Source organism: Thermothelomyces heterothallicus (genome assembly GCF_042370625.1).
Source record: "Thermothelomyces heterothallicus CBS 202.75 unplaced genomic scaffold P884_scaffold_13, whole genome shotgun sequence".
Classification (NCBI taxonomy): Eukaryota; Fungi; Ascomycota; class Sordariomycetes; order Sordariales; family Chaetomiaceae; genus Thermothelomyces; species Thermothelomyces heterothallicus.
The window spans coordinates 295,252-315,617 of NW_027192574.1; the positions used below are offsets into that span (position 1 = coordinate 295,252).

General features: G+C 57.8%; 7 protein-coding genes across 7 annotated transcripts; 4 read left to right on the forward strand and 3 right to left on the reverse strand.

Annotated features, from left to right (window-relative positions):
* Positions 1-864: 864 nt before the first annotated feature.
* Positions 865-4,958, forward strand: P884DRAFT_201832 (uncharacterized protein; the record flags this gene model as incomplete). Its single annotated transcript, XM_069438377.1, has 5 exons — positions 865-1,473; positions 1,533-2,409; positions 2,518-3,102; positions 3,186-3,339; positions 3,698-4,958. 5 exons carry the CDS (start codon positions 865-867, stop codon positions 4,956-4,958), a joined length of 3,486 nt encoding a protein of 1,161 aa, XP_069297025.1.
* Positions 4,959-5,987: 1,029 nt separating this feature from the next.
* Positions 5,988-7,252, forward strand: P884DRAFT_202246 (actin cytoskeleton-regulatory complex protein END3-domain-containing protein; the record flags this gene model as incomplete). The annotated part of the gene is made up of 2 exons (XM_069438409.1): positions 5,988-6,459; positions 6,525-7,252. The coding sequence occupies 2 exons, from the start codon at positions 5,988-5,990 to the stop codon at positions 7,250-7,252; spliced, it is 1,200 nt and encodes a 399-aa protein (XP_069297026.1).
* Positions 7,253-7,557: 305 nt separating this feature from the next.
* Positions 7,558-8,765, reverse strand: P884DRAFT_202046 (uncharacterized protein; the record flags this gene model as incomplete). The annotated part of the gene is made up of 2 exons (XM_069438391.1): positions 7,558-8,577; positions 8,658-8,765. The coding sequence occupies 2 exons, from the start codon at positions 8,763-8,765 to the stop codon at positions 7,558-7,560; spliced, it is 1,128 nt and encodes a 375-aa protein (XP_069297027.1).
* Positions 8,766-9,932: 1,167 nt separating this feature from the next.
* On the forward strand, positions 9,933-10,973 carry P884DRAFT_244616 (putative fatty acid binding protein). Its single transcript, XM_069440379.1, is given in 3 exon segments — positions 9,933-10,467; positions 10,529-10,645; positions 10,664-10,973. The coding sequence occupies 3 exon segments, from the start codon at positions 10,374-10,376 to the stop codon at positions 10,819-10,821; spliced, it is 369 nt and encodes a 122-aa protein (XP_069297028.1). The 5' UTR covers positions 9,933-10,373; the 3' UTR covers positions 10,822-10,973.
* Positions 10,974-12,975, reverse strand: P884DRAFT_292526 (tyrosyl-DNA phosphodiesterase I). Its single transcript, XM_069444170.1, has 2 exons — positions 12,471-12,975; positions 10,974-12,357 (listed from the first exon to the last, which is right to left on the reverse strand). The coding sequence occupies exons 1-2, from the start codon at positions 12,912-12,914 to the stop codon at positions 11,077-11,079; spliced, it is 1,725 nt and encodes a 574-aa protein (XP_069297029.1). The 5' UTR covers positions 12,915-12,975; the 3' UTR covers positions 10,974-11,076.
* A 680-nt stretch (positions 12,976-13,655) lies between these two features.
* On the forward strand, positions 13,656-15,928 carry P884DRAFT_300259 (thioredoxin-like protein; the record flags this gene model as incomplete). The annotated part of the gene is made up of 3 exons (XM_069444750.1): positions 13,656-13,858; positions 13,911-15,525; positions 15,590-15,928. 3 exons carry the CDS (start codon positions 13,656-13,658, stop codon positions 15,926-15,928), a joined length of 2,157 nt encoding a protein of 718 aa, XP_069297030.1.
* A 1,681-nt stretch (positions 15,929-17,609) lies between these two features.
* P884DRAFT_300260 (uncharacterized protein) lies at positions 17,610-18,338 on the reverse strand (the record flags this gene model as incomplete). The annotated part of the gene is made up of 2 exons (XM_069444751.1): positions 17,610-17,765; positions 17,925-18,338. 2 exons carry the CDS (start codon positions 18,336-18,338, stop codon positions 17,610-17,612), a joined length of 570 nt encoding a protein of 189 aa, XP_069297031.1.
* Positions 18,339-20,366: the final 2,028 nt, after the last annotated feature.

The following is a 20,366-nucleotide window of genomic DNA, read 5'->3' on the forward strand; positions in this document are numbered from 1 at the left end:
GCCGACCCAGGAAGAGAAGTTGGCCGCGGGCTCTCCGTTGGCTAAGCTCTCTCTCACGCTTTCTCACCTGAAAAAAAGCTGACCCTCCGTGATCCTTACAGAAACTTGCCAGCCAAGGAAGCTCCCACCAGTTTGGCCATCAGTATGACCCCATTCCTCTGTCTTCTTCCCCCTTCTTTGCGAAATTGGCATACAAGAGCTTCCCTTTTCCTTCTGCATCCTTTTCTGTGCGACCAGAAGAATACGCGAGCCTCTCTTCATGTGAAGCCTGGCAGACAAGAAGCCGCCCTTCTTCGCTTTCCTCCCACTCCCTCTTCCACAACCGGTGACTAACAAGAACTCTTTCCAAACTCTGCAGCACGACGATCAGCCAGCAATGGCGCTTTGCTTCGCTCTTTTCCTGTCATTTCGCTGAACACAGGAGAGTCGCGTTCCTCCTCATGCTCATGGTGATAGCCGGCCAAGACGGGAGCCTGTTCTCTCTTCGTTTCGGTGGCCAACAGGAAAGACGCGTTTACTTGATCGGTTGCGAAAGCCCAGCTGACTAGAAAGCTCCCCTTTACTCTTCTCTTGATACCCACTGAGGTGGGTTCCAAAGGCTCCTCTCTCTGTCCTCTTCACCACAAGCACGGCACCCATTCCGACTATCGCCCCCATCATCTTCCACCAGAACCAGCCAGCAATCCTGACCTTCTTTTCCTCTTTTGCACAAACACAACACTCGCTTTCACGATTTCCAGTTTCTTCAACTGCGTTCACCTCACCGGCGCGACCACTACCCCCAGCACGGCCAATCAGCCCCTTTCAAAGCAGACCTCCACCCATCAAGCGCGCGACCGAGCGACATCTCCACTGCGGCTCATCATGTCCGGCATGAGACTTCGGGACTCCTCAAGGCTGAGGATTCCCGGCCGTTACCAAGAAGACCTCGGTCCGTCCAGGGCTGACCGCCCGCTCTTCGTGCATCCAGATGTGCCGTTCAACCCGGATCTGGTCCAGTACTGTGCCCACCCCAGCCTGCCGCTGGACTATCCTGGTATGGGGCCATCCGAGGCAGTGAAAGCTTGCCTGGAGGCGCTCGCAGCAGAGGAGGCCCAGTCCGGGAACGACGCCGAGCAATCAGGAGCGGGAGAGGAGGTTCCGGTGGTTGCGACTTGCGACCAGGTCACACAGGATGGCACCTCGGAATCTAGCAGCGAGTATCGGGGACACAGAGACCGAAGGGGCCATAGGAGACATGTTCCCTCGAACGTGAACGATATGTTCGCCGGATTAACAATCAGTGAGCCCGCCTCGCGCAGCACCGCCCCCATGCCTGCTGCGCCTACCGTCACTGCCACCACGATCACCACCACCACCACCACCAACAACAACAACAACAACAAGATGGCGCCTTTCGCACGCCCGGCACGTGTGGCCAATGTCCCTTGGCGCAAACCAGGTCAGAAGCTCGCCGAAAACAGCAAAAAGAGGGTAAGACAAAGTTCATCCGATCCAGGACTAAGATGGGATGACCAGCTAACACGTGTTAGAAGCACGGCAGCCAAGATCGGCCCAATTGGGCTGATCTTCCGGATGGCATCAGATATGCCATCATTCACGACCTGACTCGGACGGCACCCCTTTCCCAGGTCGTGCAAGCCCTCGACCTTGGGCACGTTGAGGTCTCTTCTCTCCTCGGGTTGATCTCCGACGAGAGTAGGAAAAAGAAGAAATTCGCCGAGCTGCTCCTGCAGCACGGTGACGGTGCCGGGATCCCCTCGGCAGAGGAGTTGGCCGCCCTCTGCCCCGTTACCGAGGGCATTACGGCCGAGGAGGTCCGGGGCGGCCGGGCCTTCCTCAGGTTCCTGGGTCTCGACGGTGTGGCGGCGGGTTTGGGCTTCTGGGAGGGGACGGGCGCCGACTTTCACGACCTCCAGGTCGATGAGGGATGCTGGGCTCTCGTCGACAGCTTCGACCTTCCGGACGGCGGCGACGGCGACGGCGAGCGCCGCAGCTTGCGCAGGCTGCGGAACTTGAAGGGGGCGGAGCTGCTGCTCCGGTTGGACCCTCCGGCCAAGACTCTCAACCCACAGCGGTTGAAGTCTGGTGGCGGCGGCCCGTCTGCTCGCGCCGCGAGGTCGGGGCCGATCCGGGTTCCTCCGTCCGGAGGACTCCATCCGGTGAACTACACCGTGGCGGGGAAGAGCGGTCGGCGGTACTCGACCCTGGACAAGTCGGACTGGCCGGCCTGGGAGGCCCTCCGCGACGCCGGTATGGTCCCGGAGGCCGGCCTGGTGGTCATGACCGCCAACTCCCTTGTGCCCGACGAGGTCGCCTTTCTGAGCTCCGAGGACCTCGAAACCATCAGCGCCGCGCAGCCCGCGGACATGTTTGGTTCGTTGCCCGCCGACGACAGCCACGTCTTCGGTTGGGAGGAGATCCGCCCGCTGCCGCTGGAGGATGAAGCGCCCCTACCGGTCTGGTACGACAGCGAAGAGATAAGCCCCTAGGAGGGGTTTAACTACCAGTACCTAGCGGGACAAGAACCCGACCCCTATCCTCGCGCGCCGGGGAACAGGCACCACAACCCATTTGACGACGGCTACAACCTCGAGGTCTTCGTCGACAACCCCGTGAAACAGAACGCGGCGGTTACCGAGCAGCAGCCGCAACACCGCGCCGAGTCGACAAGTACTCAAACGGCGCTCGAAGAGCAAGCCACCCGGGACCCGGCAACCCCGGAGGACAGGGACCATGAAATGGAGAATGTGTCGACTCAGCCATTCAACCTGCTGGCTCCAGCGGCGTCGCATCAACTCTTCCCGGCCGGACAGACCGAGCCCTTCGATATGGATGCCGCCACGCTTGCACTCGACCAGTTCCTCACGGCACCACGTCTCGCGGTGCGCCAGCTCGACCCAGAGCTAGCTTCAAGCGCTGCTGAGGTCATTTCCCGAGTTTCCAGTGCCAAGTCCCGGGTCCGCTTCGAGGATGAAGCGTTGACGGGCTCAATCCTATCGCGTCAACATTCCCAGGCCGTCGATATGGGAGATTCACCAACATTTGATGAGCTGGAGGATCCTCTCGAGGGGGCCGACATCGTCTCGCCGAAGACCAAACGTGGGCGTGGACGCGGTTCCCGCAAACATGACGATGATGAGGATGATGACGAGTACAAGCCGAGAACACCCACTGCCAAAAAGTCCGGGGGGAGGCCACCCAGAGCAAGAACGCCTGGGGTGAGAGCGGCTGGAGCCGCGAGTTCTGGGCCAGCAGCCTCTGGCACAACAATATCCGGCACAAGGAAGCATGCTCGCGGAGATTCCCCTACTGCCGATCAAGCCCCAAAGAGGCGGCGTCAGAAAGCAGGTGACGGCACCGCAACTTCAGCGACGCGCGGCCCGGGCCGACGCGGAAAGAAGATGCTTCTCAACCCCGTGATGCAGGCTAAATCAGGCTCGGCGATGCCGGGCGTTAATTCGGCCCCGAATCCCTTCTCAAGAGCAGATGCAACACAAACGGTCCAGTCCACGAACCCGATGGTTTCGGCTACGCCATCCGACCCCGTTGCAAGGAGATTGGGGAGCGAGAATCCAGACCAAGCCGCCCCGTTTGAGCAGACCGCCGCTGCGATCAGGGACCGACACATGGAAGGGAAGGCGAGTGGTGACCAAACCCCTCTAACAACAGCAATTAAAGTTGTGATTCGTCCCAGTCAGCTCCCCTCCGCCACTTCGTCCTCTCCGACCAAGTTGGCTCCGCAGGCAGAGAAGAATCCTCGTTCCCGCACATCATCGGGCGACGGGGGCGAGGGCGAGGGCGCAAAAGAACATTCGAAGCCGGTAAAACGCCGAACATACAAGCCCGAACTGGACGAAAACGGACAGCCCATCAAGCGCAAACGGCGCAAACCCACACCCGAGCTCGACGAGAACGGGCAGCCGAAGAAGCGCCCCAGAGGACGCAGGCCCGGTTCACGCACGGGTGCCGGGAAGGATCCGGGCCAGCCCGCTCCACGGCGCGGGCATCCGGGGTTCACATGCGAAGGGGATAGGCTGCTGCGGTCGACCGAAGGCGAGATAATGACGCGCGCCGAACTCGAGGAGGCGTACCCGCATGACCAGCGCATATACCGCTCCGGTGGAAACCTGGGGGGCGGCAAGTTCGAGATCATCGCCACGGGCGTGTTCTGGTCGTTCGTGCCGGAGGATGAGCAGCAGGCTGCCGCCGAAGAACATAAGCGTCGCCGGGAAAAGAAGGCCAACCAAGACGAGGGAGTGAACGATAGCACAGGCGTGAACGCGCCCACGACCTCGAGCGACGATAGCAAAAACGCCGCCCTCACCCGAACGGTCGCACATTCCAGCCTTACTTCTCCCGAAAGCTCGACCCCTCCTCAACCGGGGGTCTCCACCCCCGTCGGAAAGCCCAAGCAGACCAAGCTGCGCATCTTCCGTCGCAACGCCCCGGCCCACATCACCCTGCAGGCTTCGGCGAGCGCCCCTCCTGCCACGGCGACGACGGTCCCGAAGACTCCTACGACCGTTCCCGCGCCGGCCGGCATCCCGGCGGCCCCAGCGGCGACAGCGCACGCAGGCACGACCGCGGCACCGGCACCGGCACGGGCCCATGTCCCTCGCCCACTGGCCCCGCGTCCTCCGCGCACCACGACTCCCGGCGGCCCCTCGGCTCAACCGGTAGTGCCAGGACCGGCTCTAGCGCCGGCGGCGATGGACCCCCGCCGAGCGGCCCGCGTCCGGGAGCTGAACAAGCGGTGCGTGCGGTACCACGTCGCGACGCGCGACCGGTTCGACTCGGACGAGGCGTTCCTGGCGCATGCCGAGTCCATGCTGCCCTTGTTGTATCCGAATCTGGGCCGGAGCCGCGCTGGGAGTGCTGGTGGTGGTCCTCCGCCGCCGCCGTCGCCGCCTCCTCCTCCTGCTGCTGCTCTGAGGTCGAGTCGTTCGTTTATTTGAGGTTGAGCTTCTCTTTTCTTTCATTCTTCATTTTGCGCTGTGACATCGACTTATGGTTTCTCGTCGCGATTGCTTTCGATGATTTTGTCTTCCGGGTTGTCTCACGGCGAATTTTCTTGTTTCTCCCTTTCACCTGGAGGAAACGTAGGGTGTGACGTGGGATGGTATAGAGACGGAACCATATGAAGAGAAGAAATGCGGGGGTTGAGTGAGGAAGGGCAACTACCTGAATTAGCTTTGGGGTTTGGTTGCCGTCTTTGAACTTGATGCCTGGATGACAAGGGTTGGAGGCACATGAGCTCCCAAGCGGATATGGTTTCTAATCAGTTAATTTAACGCGGGAGAATTGGAGAGGCACTGAGACTTCCGGAGAATGACTGTTCCAATTCGGGGACTTTGTTTATGAGACATATATGCCCCATGATGTTCAGGAGATTTACATTGCGGGAAGTTGCGGGATCGGAGGTATCGCTGAATTGGCTCAACTGCCAAGCACGGGGAGGGTTTGGGGGTTCCTAAATCTGGTCATGCAACCGGGCCTAAAGAGACATGCTAGGTGTATTGTATGTACTTGGAAGATTGAACGTCGGTATTTATATATATATAATATATATATGTAAGGTGCTACTATTGTTTTGTAGTACCCATGAAAGTGTCAAATGACGAAGTTGGGCATGGGGCAGGAGCAATGTGTGGGGTTTCCTTGGTCCAAGTAGCTTCGGCCCAAGTTGCGCGCCGAGGATGCACAACAGGGATGCTTGGTTGCTTGGCGACCAAGTAACCCCTACAAGATCGTGGTAACAGACATTACGCAACTCCTGAGAGCCCCATCCCAGCAGCGTCAATCAACGACAAGCAACGTCCAACGAGACGACCACTTCTCTCACCTCGACCCGACGACCTCCCGCCCAAATTGCCCGGCGTCGCAATCGATAGCGGAGAACCTCCGTTGAACCCTTTCCATTCATTCGACCGCCCGTTCGCTCTCATTCACGGACCGTACATACGCTGTTGAGGCCGGCCGACGCCATGGCACCGCGCATCGAGGCTCAAGAGATCGAGACATATTGGAATATCTTCTCGGCAAGGACGAATGGCGGCAAATATCTGACCGGCGAGCAGGCGGCGCCGGTGCTGAAAAACAGCGGGCTGCGGGACGACCAACTGGAGCGCGTGTGGGATCTGGCCGACGTCGACAATGACGGCAACCTCGACTTCGAAGAGTTCTGCGTCGCCATGCGCCTCATCTTCGACCTGCTCAACGGGGAATACACCGACGTGCCGACCTCGCTACCAGACTGGCTTGTGCCCGAGTCCAAGGCACATCTCGTGCAGGCGAGCCGGGCCATCACGGGCAAGGCGGCACAGTTCGAGCGAGTGGAGGACGATGACGAGTCACAGGGCCTGAAGGACGGGTTTGACTGGTACATGAGCCCGGCCGACAAGGCCAAGTACGAGCAGATCTACCAGGAGTGCCGGGATATGCGGGGTGAAGTATCATGTAAGCCCACCCTCCCCTTCTCTCCCCTCTCTCGCTCGTTCCCAGCTAACAGCCCCGGCCCCCAGTTTCCGCCCTGCAAGACCTCTACGACTCCCTGGATGTGCCCGATACCGACATCCGCTCCGCCTGGAACCTGATCAACCCGTCAGCCAGCTCCACCATCAACAAGGACGCCTGCCTCGCCTTCCTCCACATCCTCAACAACCGCCACGAAGGGTACCGCATCCCGCGCACCGTCCCGGCCTCGCTCCGCGCGAGCTTCGAGCGCAACCAGATCGACTACCAGGTCGACAGCGCGCGCAACGCCGCGCAGTCGCGGTGGGCGACCAAGGCCGACGACGAGACCAGCACGGGACGCAAGGCCAAGTTCGGCGACCAGTACCTCACCCGGCTGGGGCGCAGCGGCTTCAAGACGGCCGGGACCGACTTCAGCAACGCCCAGACGGACGCCGAGTGGGAGGAGGTGCGGCTCAAGAAGCAGCTGGCCGAGCTGGACGAGAAGATCGCAAAGGTGGAGGCGGCCGCGGAGAGGCGCAAGGGCGGGAAGCGCGACTCCAAGCCGGCGCTGGTCAAGCGGGAGCTGGAGCAGCTGCTGGACTACAAGCGGAAGCAGTTGCGGGATCTGGAAGAGGGGAAAGCGGCCAACAGGCCCGGGGGGAACCTCAAGAGCGTGCACGACGACTTGCAGACGGTGAGGGAGCAGGTGGAAGGGCTGGAGGCGCATCTGCGGTCGCGGCAGGAAGTGCTGGAGCAGCTGAGGAGGGAGATCGAGGACGAGAAGGCGGGGAGATAGTGGGTAGGCGCGCTACGCGAGACGAGGATTTGGCTCAGGAGAGATGTTATTGCGAATGGTATATGAAGGAAAGGGCGATAATCCCGCTCTTGAGACTCCCTATTTCTTTCCGGATACTTCATCAAGGCTGGCCAGCAATTGAGAGAAGAAGAACTGGGGTATATATATACCCTCTAGCCTTTAACCCCTACCCACGACTTCCCCCCGCACCTCTCTCTTTTTCTCTCCTTTTCTCTCCTTTCCTCTCCATTTCTCTCATCCCCACGCGCCTCTATCGCCTCTGCAATGATTCGCTTACCACGGGATCACGCAACGCTCCCGTCGATGTACCCCTTCAACATCGGGATCCCCAGGTTGCGCCCCTTGGCCAGCCACACCACGAGGCTCGGCATCCTGATCGAGTTGTTGACCCGTCCGACGCCCCTGCCCCTTCCCACAGCGCAGGCAAAGATGTCCACCGGCGGGCCCTTTGCGACCGTCGGCTTCAGGCCGGCCAGCGCCGCCTCGACGTTCCTGGCCACGCTGGCGGCCTGCTTCTGCGTGATGAAGAAGCCGGCGCGCGGCTGGCTCACCACGTCGCCGCACGCCCAGACGTCCCGCGCGTCGGACACGCGTAGGTACTCGTCCACCCGCACCGTCGCCGAGAGCTGGTCCGTGCTGAGGAACCGCGCGGGGATGTACTCGGTGTTGGGGAGCTGCCCCGTCGTCGGGAGGTACAGGTCCGTGGTGATGGTCTCGCCGCCGGCGAGAACCACGTCCGTTTTGCCAGTGCCGCTGCCGGACGGCCGCACTTCCGCCGCGCGCGCATCGTACCGGATGGTTACGCCGAGCTTCCTGAGCTCGTTGGCCGCCGCCTCCGCGACGCCGTGCCCGTTGGCCAGCTTGTCGCCCGCGCAGAGGAGGACGATCTCCTTGGTCTTGCCGTACTCGTAGCCCAGCTCGCCCGCAACCTCGATGCCGGTCCCGCCTGCTCCTGCTACTACGATGTGCTGGGCGTCCTTGACCTTGGCCGAAGTGGCGTGGAGGGTGGCGAGCGCCTGCTCGTAGCTACCCGTGGCTTTCCAGGGCGCGTCGGGGTGGGTGCGGGCTCCGGTGGCGAGGACCAGTTGGTCGTACGAAATCGTCCGGGCCGTTCCGTCGCCGACGGCGATCTCGACTGTCTTGGAGTCAAAGTCGGCATGGGTTGCGCTGCCGATGACCAGCTCCCACGACTCTGCCGGATACCGGGCGAGGGCGTCCTCGAGAGGCTTGAAGAGGTCATCATCCTCGATCTGACCGGGAATAATGGCCCGCACGGAGGCCAAATTCCAGTAGAAGTGCGTGCTCTGCGGAGGTTAGTGGTCGTGATCAGGTCAGGGTCGTCACATGAGCAAATGGCTACTAAAGTCGGTCGCCGTCTGCGTACCTTGGACACGAGGATGACTTTGACATTCCTGATGCTTTTCTTCAGGAGCGCGTGGGCGACATGGAGGCCGGCAAACGACCCCCCAAGGATCAATACCGTCTTGCTCATTTTCTTGCGGTGCGGTGTTGACGCTGCAAAAATGGTGCCGATTGCTAGGTGTGGGTGCAAACGCAGGACTACAAGTGGGATGAGATTTGAGAACGTCCAAACGAGAAAACCGGAACTCTGCGTTTGCTCGGGACGTGCCTTCTTATTATACTTTGCAAATGATGCAACTGCCACAGCCCTCCCTGCGTGACACAAGGAGCTTCATTATGCACCACGGACTCTCGTGTGATAGCAACCCGGGCGTGTGAGAGGATGCCGACAGGCTACAAAACCATCCGACTTGCATGGCTGCCACTTCTTTCTTTCGCATGACGAGCCATGGGCTGAAACACGCAATCACCCTGGGCAGCACATGCGAATAACAATCGCCAACCTTAGCAAAAATTTTATACTCGGTCTGCCGACGACGCAAGTAGTGGCGCATCCAGTCACAAAGACGTCAGTCCGTTCAGTACCAAGTGCCAAGCTGCTGTGATACGACATGCTGCGATGCAAAGTATCACTGAGGCGGCGTTCATCAAGGTCCGATATGGTTGTTCTCGGGCTCAACCAAACAGCTTTGAGATGGACATGGACGGCGATGAAAAACGTAGCTTTATTCAGGGAAAGCATTCCTTCTACAGCAAATATGTGTCCATCCTGTTTGGACGACCTTACCAGCACGACCTGCGCAGAGTGTACGTTCACATGCCAATTGAAACTCCGACGTTGCGCAGTAAACAAAAGAGTCCACCGTAACTCTATACTCCGTACATACGTCCGTACGTCCGTACGACCAAGTAGATTACGGCCCCACGTACGGAGCACCCTGGACGATTGGCGTGGTCGGAGCGGATAGAGACCGAAGGCCCGACGCCACCAGGTACTGCGTACTCCGGACGGAACATTCCGTGCTTTTGATCCAATCTCAACTCCAGTCCCGTTCGGATTCGGTTGTTAATTACCTTACTGCACTAACGGCAGAAGTGAGCGAGTGGTAAAGGCTTTCGGGACCGAGGCAGCATACTGTTGTAGTTAACACTCCTCGAAGAGGAAGATCTGACAGAGCGACCGTCCATATTGCTTTCTTCCTTCTGTTCGTGGATAGCACAGTCGCTGTCCTGAAGTTTCGTCCCGTGCATCTTAAGCCCGGCGTTGCGGTTTTGGTTAAATTGACTGTGATACACCAAATCGGCTAGAACCGAAGACGCTCATGACAAAGCAGCAGCTTTCGCTTGCTCTCGCCCGTCTTTTGCGGATCCTTCATACTTCAGAGCTCCATCTTGATAAGGAACTTGCGCTTCAACCCGGAATTTGAGCAATCATTTGCGCCAGCGAGCACGCATTTTCCTGAACTCGCTTCCTACCTGACCTATTGGTGGAGCGATTACGCTCGAGGCCAAGTCACAAGGTGCCCCTCCCTGCCACAGCAACGCAGTGGAGGGAAGGCAGTACCCCGCGCTGGAACCACCCTTGACCCCGCCAAACTGACCCCCAACAAATAAACCATCTCCTCAACAACATCGACCGTTGCGACCGAGACCCATTCTCTGTCGGCCACCGAGACACGACACGCCTGAAATCCATTACATCATCATCACCGGTCCAAAAAACACCCATACCGTCAAAATGGTTGCCCAGAGCGAAGCTTTCCAGAAGGCAATCGTCGACAGCAAGAAGCTGACGTCGAAGCCGAGCAACGACGAGCTCCTCGAGCTCTACGGTAGGTTGAGGTCGCAGCTTGTGATGTCGTGGACCTGTTTCTCGCTGACGGAACCGCTTAGCTCTCTACAAGATCGGAACTGGCGAGGACATCGAGAACGCCCCCCAGCCGGGCATGTTCGACCTCAAGGCGAGTAGTCACCCGGCTTGCCTTCCACACATACGGCGGCGGCGCCCCAGTCATGGCTAACAACCAGTGCAGGGCAAAGCCAAGCACAAGGCCTGGCAAAAGGCGGTCGATGATGGCATCACACCGGAGCAGGCGCAGGAGAAGTATGTCGCTAAGGTCGAGGAGCTGAAGGAGAAGTACGGGTACGACGAGAACAAGGAGCCCGAGGCCGTCGGCGGGCAATAGATATGATATCAGGTTTATGAAAGACGGGGGGGCCCCTAAGGCAGGAATCCAGGAGACATCCTCGGGGGCGATTATGGAAGCCACCTGAGGTATTGCTTGTGAGCCTATTTCTACGTCCATAGCAAGCGAGTACTGTGTTCCTCTCGAGAAACCTCATTCCGAAGGTTGCAATATTCCCCCTCCTTCCAGAAAACCATCTCCTTTCGGGACTCTACCCACGAACCTCCGTTGTCACCATCATTTGTCGTTTTCGCCTCAACTGTGCCTCCATATTTGCCCCTTCCAGTCCGGCTCCGAGTAATTCGCCGTCGCGACCCACGGCACCTCTCCCTTGCCATACGGTTGCAGCGGCAGGTTATACGGCATCCTCAGCGCCACCGCCGTCGTGCCCTCATTCACCTCCTCTGTCCCCAACGAATCCGTCAGGAACGTGCCCCTCATGACCGCGCCCTCGCCGTACAGCCCCGGCCAGACCAGCACCCCGATCTCGTACGAGGCGATGCGCATCGTCGCGCCCCCGTCGGCGCCGCGGACCGCCGCCTCGCCCCACGCCTGCTTGGACAGGTTGGCCGACGTGACCAGCGCCCAGTCGATCGAGGGGCCCGACTTGTCGCCGTACCGGATGTACGTCTTGATGTGGGGCGCCGCGCGTTTCCGGCCGGCCTCCTTGACGACCACGGCGGAGTCTCCCTCGTCGTCACCGCCGTCGTTGTCGTAGTCTCCTCTTCTTCCTTTTCCTCCTCTTCCTCCTCCTTCTCGAGAGTCCGCGCCGTTGGCCGAATCGTTGGCCCAGTGGTAAAGCATTGGCCGGAGGTAGGCTAGCTGCTTAACCTGCTGCGGCGATTGGATTTTTGTGTGGATGGAGGCCCCAGAGCTGTATCCATCTAGGGATTTACGGATCTCGTCGGGTGTGGGGAAGATCACTTGGAAGTTAGGTGGTTGTTGGAGGGTGCCGCCGGGTCGCCCGCCGCTGAGGGAGCGGAAGAAAGTACTCTTGAGCCAGGTGTCGGTTGGCCCCAGGGTTGCTATGGAGGAGATCTGAATGGCAATGTCGGATCTCCTGGATGAGACGGGGACAGATTTGAGGGCTTGCTCCATTGCCGCCCATCCCCACCTAGTAGGCGAAGTATCGTCGAGTTTGTGCCTGCCTGGCACGCTAGCTATGAGCGACCCCCGGATCGCGGAGAAGTCGTATTTGGATAGCTGGTCAATAATGGATCTGCAGGTGGTCCTGCGCGTGTCGTAGGCGCGGAGGTAGTTGAGCAGGTCGATCTTGAACTTGGCTCCGCTGCCCGCCGCGGCTTCCTCCGGCCTGGCGTCGCACCGCGATGGTTCCATGAGCGGGAGCCTCGGCGAGAGCCAGACAGCCTGGGTCATGTTGGTCCAATCCCGGATGATCATGTTGGCCGTGTGGATGACGATCTGGGCCGTGTCGTCGTGCCGTAGGAGAATCATCATCTTGGAATGATGAGTGCCATACATCTCCGGCATGAACGCGCTGTGAAGGGTGACATTTTGGAAGCGGGATGCCACTTCCTGGTAAACGTTAGGCTTGAATTAAAAGTACCGGGAATACGTTGAAGAAATGGGGATCAAGTCTGTTGTTCACTCCACAAGACGAGAACAGAGGAAAGTTGAGGCCTGCTTACTTGAAGCTCCAGCCTGTTTGGGTCTTCCCTCTTCCAGAACCCGTGAACCACGTGAACTTTGACCAGATGTCGGACATCTGGATCGAAGGCTGCCATGAGAAAGTCGATGTCATGAAGATAGTTAAACTCCCAGCACTCCGTGATAAGCGGGTCGCCCAGTATATCTTTGAGTGTGATTGTATCCTTATTCATCTCCCGGGGCAAGTCTCGAATTTTTGTCAGGCGGAAGGGAGAGTCGAATACCCTACGGGATGCTGAGGGCGACCGGGCTGGCTCAGTCTCCTCCAACGATTGTGCACGTCGCCGCTTCTTCAGCGGAGGACTGACGGGGTGTGTGAGCGAAACTGGCGTGTCCTTCCAACTTGGTTCGCCATCGCCATCGCCATTGCCATCGCCATCGCCATCGCCATCTGCAAGAGCCGGACGCTTGTACGGCCGGCTCATATCTTACCAGGTTCCGCAAGGTAAGGAAGACTGAGCGTCGGGTTCTCTAAGAATCGAATCGTTTTCCGATATTGGCAAGTCAATGGGCGGCCCTGGAGGATGGAGTACCAGCATGTTGTCGGCGCTTGACACTATTTGCCAGCTGCCAGAGCAGTTCGAGGTCGTCGCGCAGGCTTGAACGGGGACCCACCCCCCCTTGTCTCCCACCAAAATGCTTTACACTACTTGGCTTTGTGGGTCCGGTAGTCCCAAAGGCTACTAGTACGCTCCCCGGCTGGGCAGTGCCTTGAAATTGAGCGGGGCCAGACCCATAGGCCTGGCCAGAATGCAGCGACCAACGTGTCGGATCGTGGAAATTCTGCCTGCGACCGCCTCCTGAGCACATCCTAACTCCATTTAATTTGCTGCATTCGGCCTCCCCCACGAGTTATGACCCCTTAGCCAAGGCCGAGCACGCGTTTTACAGTGTGCAACATCTGCGATATCCACCATTAGGTATCCGTATCACACAAACCGGAACACTCTAGTGACCGAGCTGTCGGTTCCCACACGGTGCTTCCCCATGCATGGCTACCTAGGGAGACTGCGACGACCCTCGAGAAGCTTCAGCCGACAGAAAACTCCCGACACGCGGGCGTGAACAACTCGGTGTTCCGCCTGCAATTGTGCTGGCGCCCGGCGCTCTGCACTTTTTGATCCGGTCAAGACGTACGACGACAGAGCGAATCTGGGCGGGAAACAATGCGCGTATTCGACGTGACATTTTTGTTTGGCGTGGCCGCGCTGGTCGTTGCCCAGTCGCCAACTGTGGATGACGACGAGGAGCCGCCGAAGGAAACCACATACTTCAACGGAAAAGAGGTCCCGCCGATGCTCGAGTTGACACCGAGCAACTGGGACAAAGAGCTGAAGGCGTCCAAGTACTTGATGGTCAAGCATTACAGGTAATCAAGTCGCTTGTCCCACGCTACGTGGCTCGCGTGCTGACGTTCCCAGCCCGTACTGCCCGCATTGTATCGATTATGCTCCGACGTTCCAGACGTTGTACGAGTTCTACTACACCTCATCTCCCGCCGGAAACGCGCCCAAGGATGCCAGTTTTACCGACTTCTATGATTTCCGATTTGCCGACCTGAACTGCGTCGCATACAACGACCTTTGCACCAAGAACAAAGTATCGTCATGGCCGACTACCATCCTATACGAGGATGGCGAGCCTATCGTGACCTTCAAGGGTGTCAAGGCCATGAAGGTGTTAAGCAGTGCAATTGAGGATGCGCTTGAGAAGGCTAAGCCGGGAACGCGTCCTTCCGCGATCGAGCTGCCGGAACCCGGCGCCAAGTCATATCCCCCATCCAACGACGCAGCGGTCGACAAGGCGGACCCTGAAGGGAAACGCACACCTGCAAATCCAGAAGACCAACCGGATAAAGAGGCGGCTCCTGCGTCGACGTCGCTTGCGCCTGAGCCAGCGAACCCATCAGAGTCAACGAGCCCCAAATACGTCGTGGTTCCGTTTGACCCGCCCCCTCAGGTTGTGTCGAAGCCGACGACCACGCCTAACCCCAATGGTGAATCGGTTCCCCTGACGGCCGAGACTTTCCAGACCTTGGTGACCACGACGCATGATCCTTGGTTCATCAAGTTCTACGCTCCTTGGTGTCACCACTGCCTGAAGGTCAAACCAACCTGGGATGAACTTGCGAAAGAGGTCAAGGGCAGGCTCAACATAGGCGAGGTCAACTGCGACGCCGAATCCCGGTTGTGCAAGGATGTCGGCGTCAGGGGTTACCCCACCTTCCTGTTCTTCAGGTCCGGCGAGCATGTCGAGTACCAGGGCCTTCGCGGCCTGGGCGACTTTATCCAGTTCGCCGAGCAGGCAATCGAGCTGGCGAGTGGCGTCCAAGACGTCGACGCCGACTCGTTCAAGGCCCTAGAGGAGAAGGAGAAAGTCATCTTCCTCTACTTCTACGATCACGCCGCCACGTCCGAGGACTTCATCGCTCTCGAGCGTCTGCCGCTGAACCTGATAGGCCGTGCTAAACTGGTCAAGACGCGCGACGTCAGGCTGTATGAGCGGTTCAAGATCACTACGTGGCCGCGACTGCTCGTCTCGCGTGAGGGGCGTCCTACATACTACCCGCCGCTCACCCCGAGGGACATGCGCGAGACGCATTTATTGATGAACTGGATCAGGTCCGTGTGGCTACCGTTGGTGCCGGAGCTGACGGCCTCGAACGCGCGCGAGATCATGGACGGCAAGATTGTCGTTCTTGGCATCCTCAACCGGGAAAACGACGAGTCGTTTCAGAGCGCGCTCCGTGAGATGAAGAGCGCCGCCAACGAGTGGATGGACAAGCAAATCCAGCTCTTCCAGCTCGAGCGGCAGGAGCTGCGCGACGCCAAGCAGCTGCGGATCGAGGAAGCCGAGGACCGCGGCGACGAGCGGGCGGCTCGCAATGCTAAGAACATCCGGATCAACATGGACAGGTCGGACCGCAAGGAGGTTACTTTTGCGTGGGTCGACGGCACCTTCTGGCAGCGGTGGATCCGCACTACATACGGCATTGATGTAAAGGATGGCGAGAGAGTCATTATCAACGACGAGGATGTAAGTTTGAGGAGCATTTCGAGCCTTTTTTTTTTTTCAACCAGTTTTTTCTGACCATTTCCAGAACCGCCGCTACTGGGACCAAACCAGCACCGGCAACCCCATCGTCCCGTCGCGCACCTCAATTCTGGAGACCATCAACAAGGTCACGGCCAATCCGGCCAAGATCAAGCCGAAGCTCACCATCGGCTTCTTCGAGAAGCTCATCTTTGACGTCAAGACCAGCTTCAGGGAACATCCGTTCCTCAGCTCGGGCTGCGTCCTCGGCATTGCCTTTGGCTGTCTCTCGTGGTTACGCGGCGGGATAAGGAGATCGAGGGCCGGCCACTTTAAGCTCGACGACGCTCCTAGCAACATGGCGCCGCTTCTGGGGCTGTCCTCCAACGGCAACAAGGTGGACTAGACACGAAATCTGGGATGGGTGGATAGAATGGGCTTGGATCGGTTAAAGGGATGGGCTTCTGATGATATTCGGGGCTTTTTTCCGCATACATGGGTGTGTTTGTGTATAACACGTGGTCTACGACGGCTTTCCCCTGGGTGTCTGGACAGTGTCGATGTTTGGTAAGGGGGTGGTCAGCCCTTGCTCCGGCTGCATACTAATATCTCTTTTGCTGGTCTAGAGGCGTTCCTCTCCTGGCTTTTGGTTTTCCTGTTCAGTCTGCTGCCGAGGGGTGTTGTAGATAGGAGTTTCTGGTTACTGGGTCTGTGTTGGTAATGTGTCTTACCTCCCAAACATTGTCTGACTGCATCTGAACTCTGCAGTCACGCGGTGTTGATGACAATCTCATTGAAAATCGAATGAACAGACCACACTATCCATCTACAACGCACAACCCCCCCGTCATTGTTCCTCTCGCTTAATCTTGTGTGTATCTGACCAGTTCGACACTTGTTATTACACCAGCTGGGCATTGCGCTGTGAGGCCTCGGATGTACGGCATATATCAGGTGCTACGTTTCAAAGGAAAAGGCCTGTAACTGTCGGTGAACATCGCAAGATTGACGAATACTGCTGGTTACACAGCGGTTCAGGGTCAGGCCAAGGGAGGACGCCAATCAGTTACGGCGACGGTTACCTGGGGCGGCTGAAGTTCCTCTGCTCGAGTGCTTGAGAGACGAAGTGAGAGCGCTCCACTCCTTCTTCGTACACACACAAGAACTAGCATGTGATATGTGGATCACATACAACTAATTTGACACGGATTCTGCCTCGTCCCGTTCTACTGGGCCTGGGGAATGCCGGCGTCCAAGAAAAGACGTGATGACATCTTCTCGTACATGGCGTGACCAGAGCGGTGAGGCCAGGGCTTGAGTCACAGCACCCGCTCTTTCTGCATCAGAGGCGGCGAACCGTACCTGGGCTGATCCGGGACGCTAGTGGTACAGTACGACAGAGTGGCCAATGGCCAAAAGCCAACACCAGCGTACACCATCAATGTTAACAAGACTTTGATAAACGGAGGATGGTGCTCAGGGACATCTTCACTAGGGCACGGGTACTTGCAGAGGCGAGAGGCTAGGCTCTTGAGAGTTTCCGCATGTAAAATTCGCCAACCGAACCGCAAGCGGCTCGCCTGCATAGCACGGTAGAGCCACCAAGGTCAGAGGGTGGTGGTTTAGCGGGCGGGTTTGGTCGGGCCGCAAAAACGGGCGACAGGAGGCCCGCACTCTCAACCACGTTCTACTAGTAACATGTAAACAAAGTGAATCGGGGAATTGCCGTGTAGGTCACATACTGGTGGGTTGCTTCCTCAACCGTCCGCCGTGCCGGTGTCATGGGGGAGAATCAGCCTGTATTTGCGACATTATCACCTGGCTACATTGAGCTCAGTCTTGTAGAATCGTGTCCCTCGTTTGACGGGAGCAGATAGAGGTTAGTGTTCCAGGCGAGAAGTTAAGCCAAAAGGCGTTTGATGCAGAAACATATTCTGCCATCAACCGAAACCAACAATTCACACGCAAGGGAACCTTGTAGAAGCGTGAGCTTCGTCCATCTAAGAAACCCCCGTCATCGCCAACGCCGAGTGTGAAGGAGAACCGTGAAACGCAAAAGGAAAGACGGCCCTTCAACACGGGCATGGTTATGTCGACGAAGGCAAAAACTCTTTGTAAAAGAAGGTCTCTCCCTTCTTCCCGTTAGAAAGCGCCCGGCTGAAGTGCGGAACCTTGCCAATCTCGATATAGCCCAGCTTCTTGAACACCAACTCGGCCACGCTGTCCGTCTCGGTATCGACAAGCTGTTCCGGCAGTCGTTAGTAGAGCCGGACATGCGAGACGAGGCCCAAAGAAACAAGGTAAGAGGAGAAACAGGGACGAAGGAGGCCTGAACGAGAAGGCAAAGCGAGGTCGAAAGAAAAAAAGGAAGAAAAAAAAAAGGAATGAAGAACACAACGCACCAACAACGACCGCCCCCTCTTCGCGGCCTCGTACTCGAGCGCGGCGAGTAGCGCCTTCGCGCCGCCTTGGCGCCGATGCCTGCGGTCGACCAGGACGGCGTCGATGTGGCCGCGGAACGAGCCCGTCTCCGACTCGGACAGCTTGAGCATGGCCAGGCCGCGCAGGTCGGTGCCGAGGGGCTTCTTGCCGAGCGTCGCCTCGGGCAGCAGGAGGACGATGACGCGGGTGCCGCTGACGGCCTCCGCGATGCGCTCCTTCCACCAGGGGAGCAGCTTCTCGTTGGTCAGCGGTGGCAAGAAGGGGCCGACCATGTGGTCGAGCGTGATGCACGAGGCGTGGAGCGCGGCGATGTAGGGTATCAGGTGGCCGTGTTGTTCCTGAGAGAAGACGTAGGTCATGGAGGGGGAGGCCATTTTCTCGTTTTTCTCCCTTTCTTTCTGCTCTCTATTTTTTTTTTTTTCCTTTCTTCTCTCTTTCTCCCTCGCTCTCGCCCTCACTCTTCTCTCTCTTGTGGTCTCTTCACTTCTTTTTGCCCTTTAGTGCGCCACTAAAAATGGATGAGAAGGGGCAAGTCGCCAATGTTTTTTTTTTTTTTTTTTTTTTTTTTTTTTTTTTTGTTTCAATGGCTTCGTTTCCTTTTACAGTCGGGTGATGGTGGTGGTGTTTTTGTCGTGTTGAGCACGGCCAATGGCGTATCCGAAGGTTTGGCCCCTCCTGGTCCAGTGACAATGGGCTAGGCTACTCTTTAACGGTAGCTCAAAGAGGGAGGCGAACAGTGATGAGCTGGTTTCCCTGAGACTACGAGATTTTTTTTCCTGGCGGCATTGTCCGGCACGATCTCTTGTCCCCTGCCCTTACAAAACCCCCCTCCTTTCCTCTTTTAGTGCTTGGGGTTCCGGGGGAGGCGCGCGACAACCCTCAAGAGATCTCTGCGGGGCAAGGGGACTCAGAAAAGTCAGCCAATTGTGTGCATGGTGCCGACACCGGATAGGGAGAGTCGAAAATGTCTCAAAGTGGGAGGGTGGGTGAAGGAATTTTGCTTTTCTCTTCCGTGGTGGAAGATGGGGGGAAGGAGGGATGGCAGATTGGGGGTCATGAAGGAGGGGAGGGGGGTGCCCATCACATCCGAGCGAGTCGGGCTATAACTAATCTGTATGCCTATAAAAGATGGTTCCTTACCACCCAGTAGCGTATGTATCTGTAGGGTAGCTTACCTTGCGGTACCTGGAAAATCGTGAGATCCAAATGCGTGGTTGGGCAAATTTTGCAGGACGGCTCACCGGTCTGGCGCGCTGCGTGACATGCCTACTAGTGTACCAGCGGGAATGCAGGAGGGTTCCAATTGTCCGAAGCTTGCTGTCGCTGTTAACGCAGGCACCACAAGGGACCAGGGGCAAGACTTCCGTTTTGAGCCTGAATGGGGCTGTATCCGGGTCTCCACGGTCAAATGCGGCGGGAGCTGACGCCACACTGCAGAGTGGTATTTACGCAAGCCGTAGTGCGGGGTGCCCGAACCTCTCCATGGGTCCGGTTTCCTGTTTTCTCTACCACGGACTTCAAACACAGATACCTCATACCAAAGACGGCTCAAATAGAGAAATAGTCTTCCTGGATCTCATCCACATCAATTCTTTACTCGTCGATTTTCCCAGCAGATTATTCTCCTCGGCTCATCCCTGTGATACTGCCTCTTCTACGTAGCACACCGAGTCAGCAGCCAGAAGTTGAACTGCAGCTTCGCAGTAGCGTCACACAAAAAGCTACCACTTCCGGGCCTCCCCGCCGAAACGCTGCTAATAGGAATATACGAGGTGGTGGTCTCCTATTGATTTGTGTAACAATTGTATGTGGTCGTCGGCTGTCCAGATTTGCCGACGGAAGCGCAACTTCGCCCGGCTATAGATAGTGATGTCCGTGCTAAGGATGGGCCCGTGAAACTGATCGAGTTGTCAAGCACGTTTTTTATTCGACACCCCGATGGTAGTGACAACCTGTAATCTCCCTACTTGCGCAATAATCCGGCATACAAGCGCCTCTCAAGGCACAACACCTGACCCAGCGGTCGGAACTACTCGAGATCGGCCATGTCAGTAATAAAGCCTTGCCTTGCCGAAGTGGACTGGCTCTCTCAGCCCTATCTGACTGTGCCGTGGTGGACCCGGCGCCCGGGAGAGGATTGGCGAATCGCGCATCACGCGCGTGCTCCAAAATGCTGGGGATGGATGGGGCACCGCCCAAGCAGCAGCATCACAGTGCATTCCCATTGGTTTCTCGAGAGCACTTACCTTGCAGTACAGTTACGAAGCCACACTAATCCGTAGATTTCTTAAATCGTGCACGGATACAGCTTTGCCTCCGACACAGTCAGCTGTATCAACGTTCAGCCCAGCCCATCAATGAGCGGTATCGACAACACAAGGATGGATTAGTGGAATCTGTAA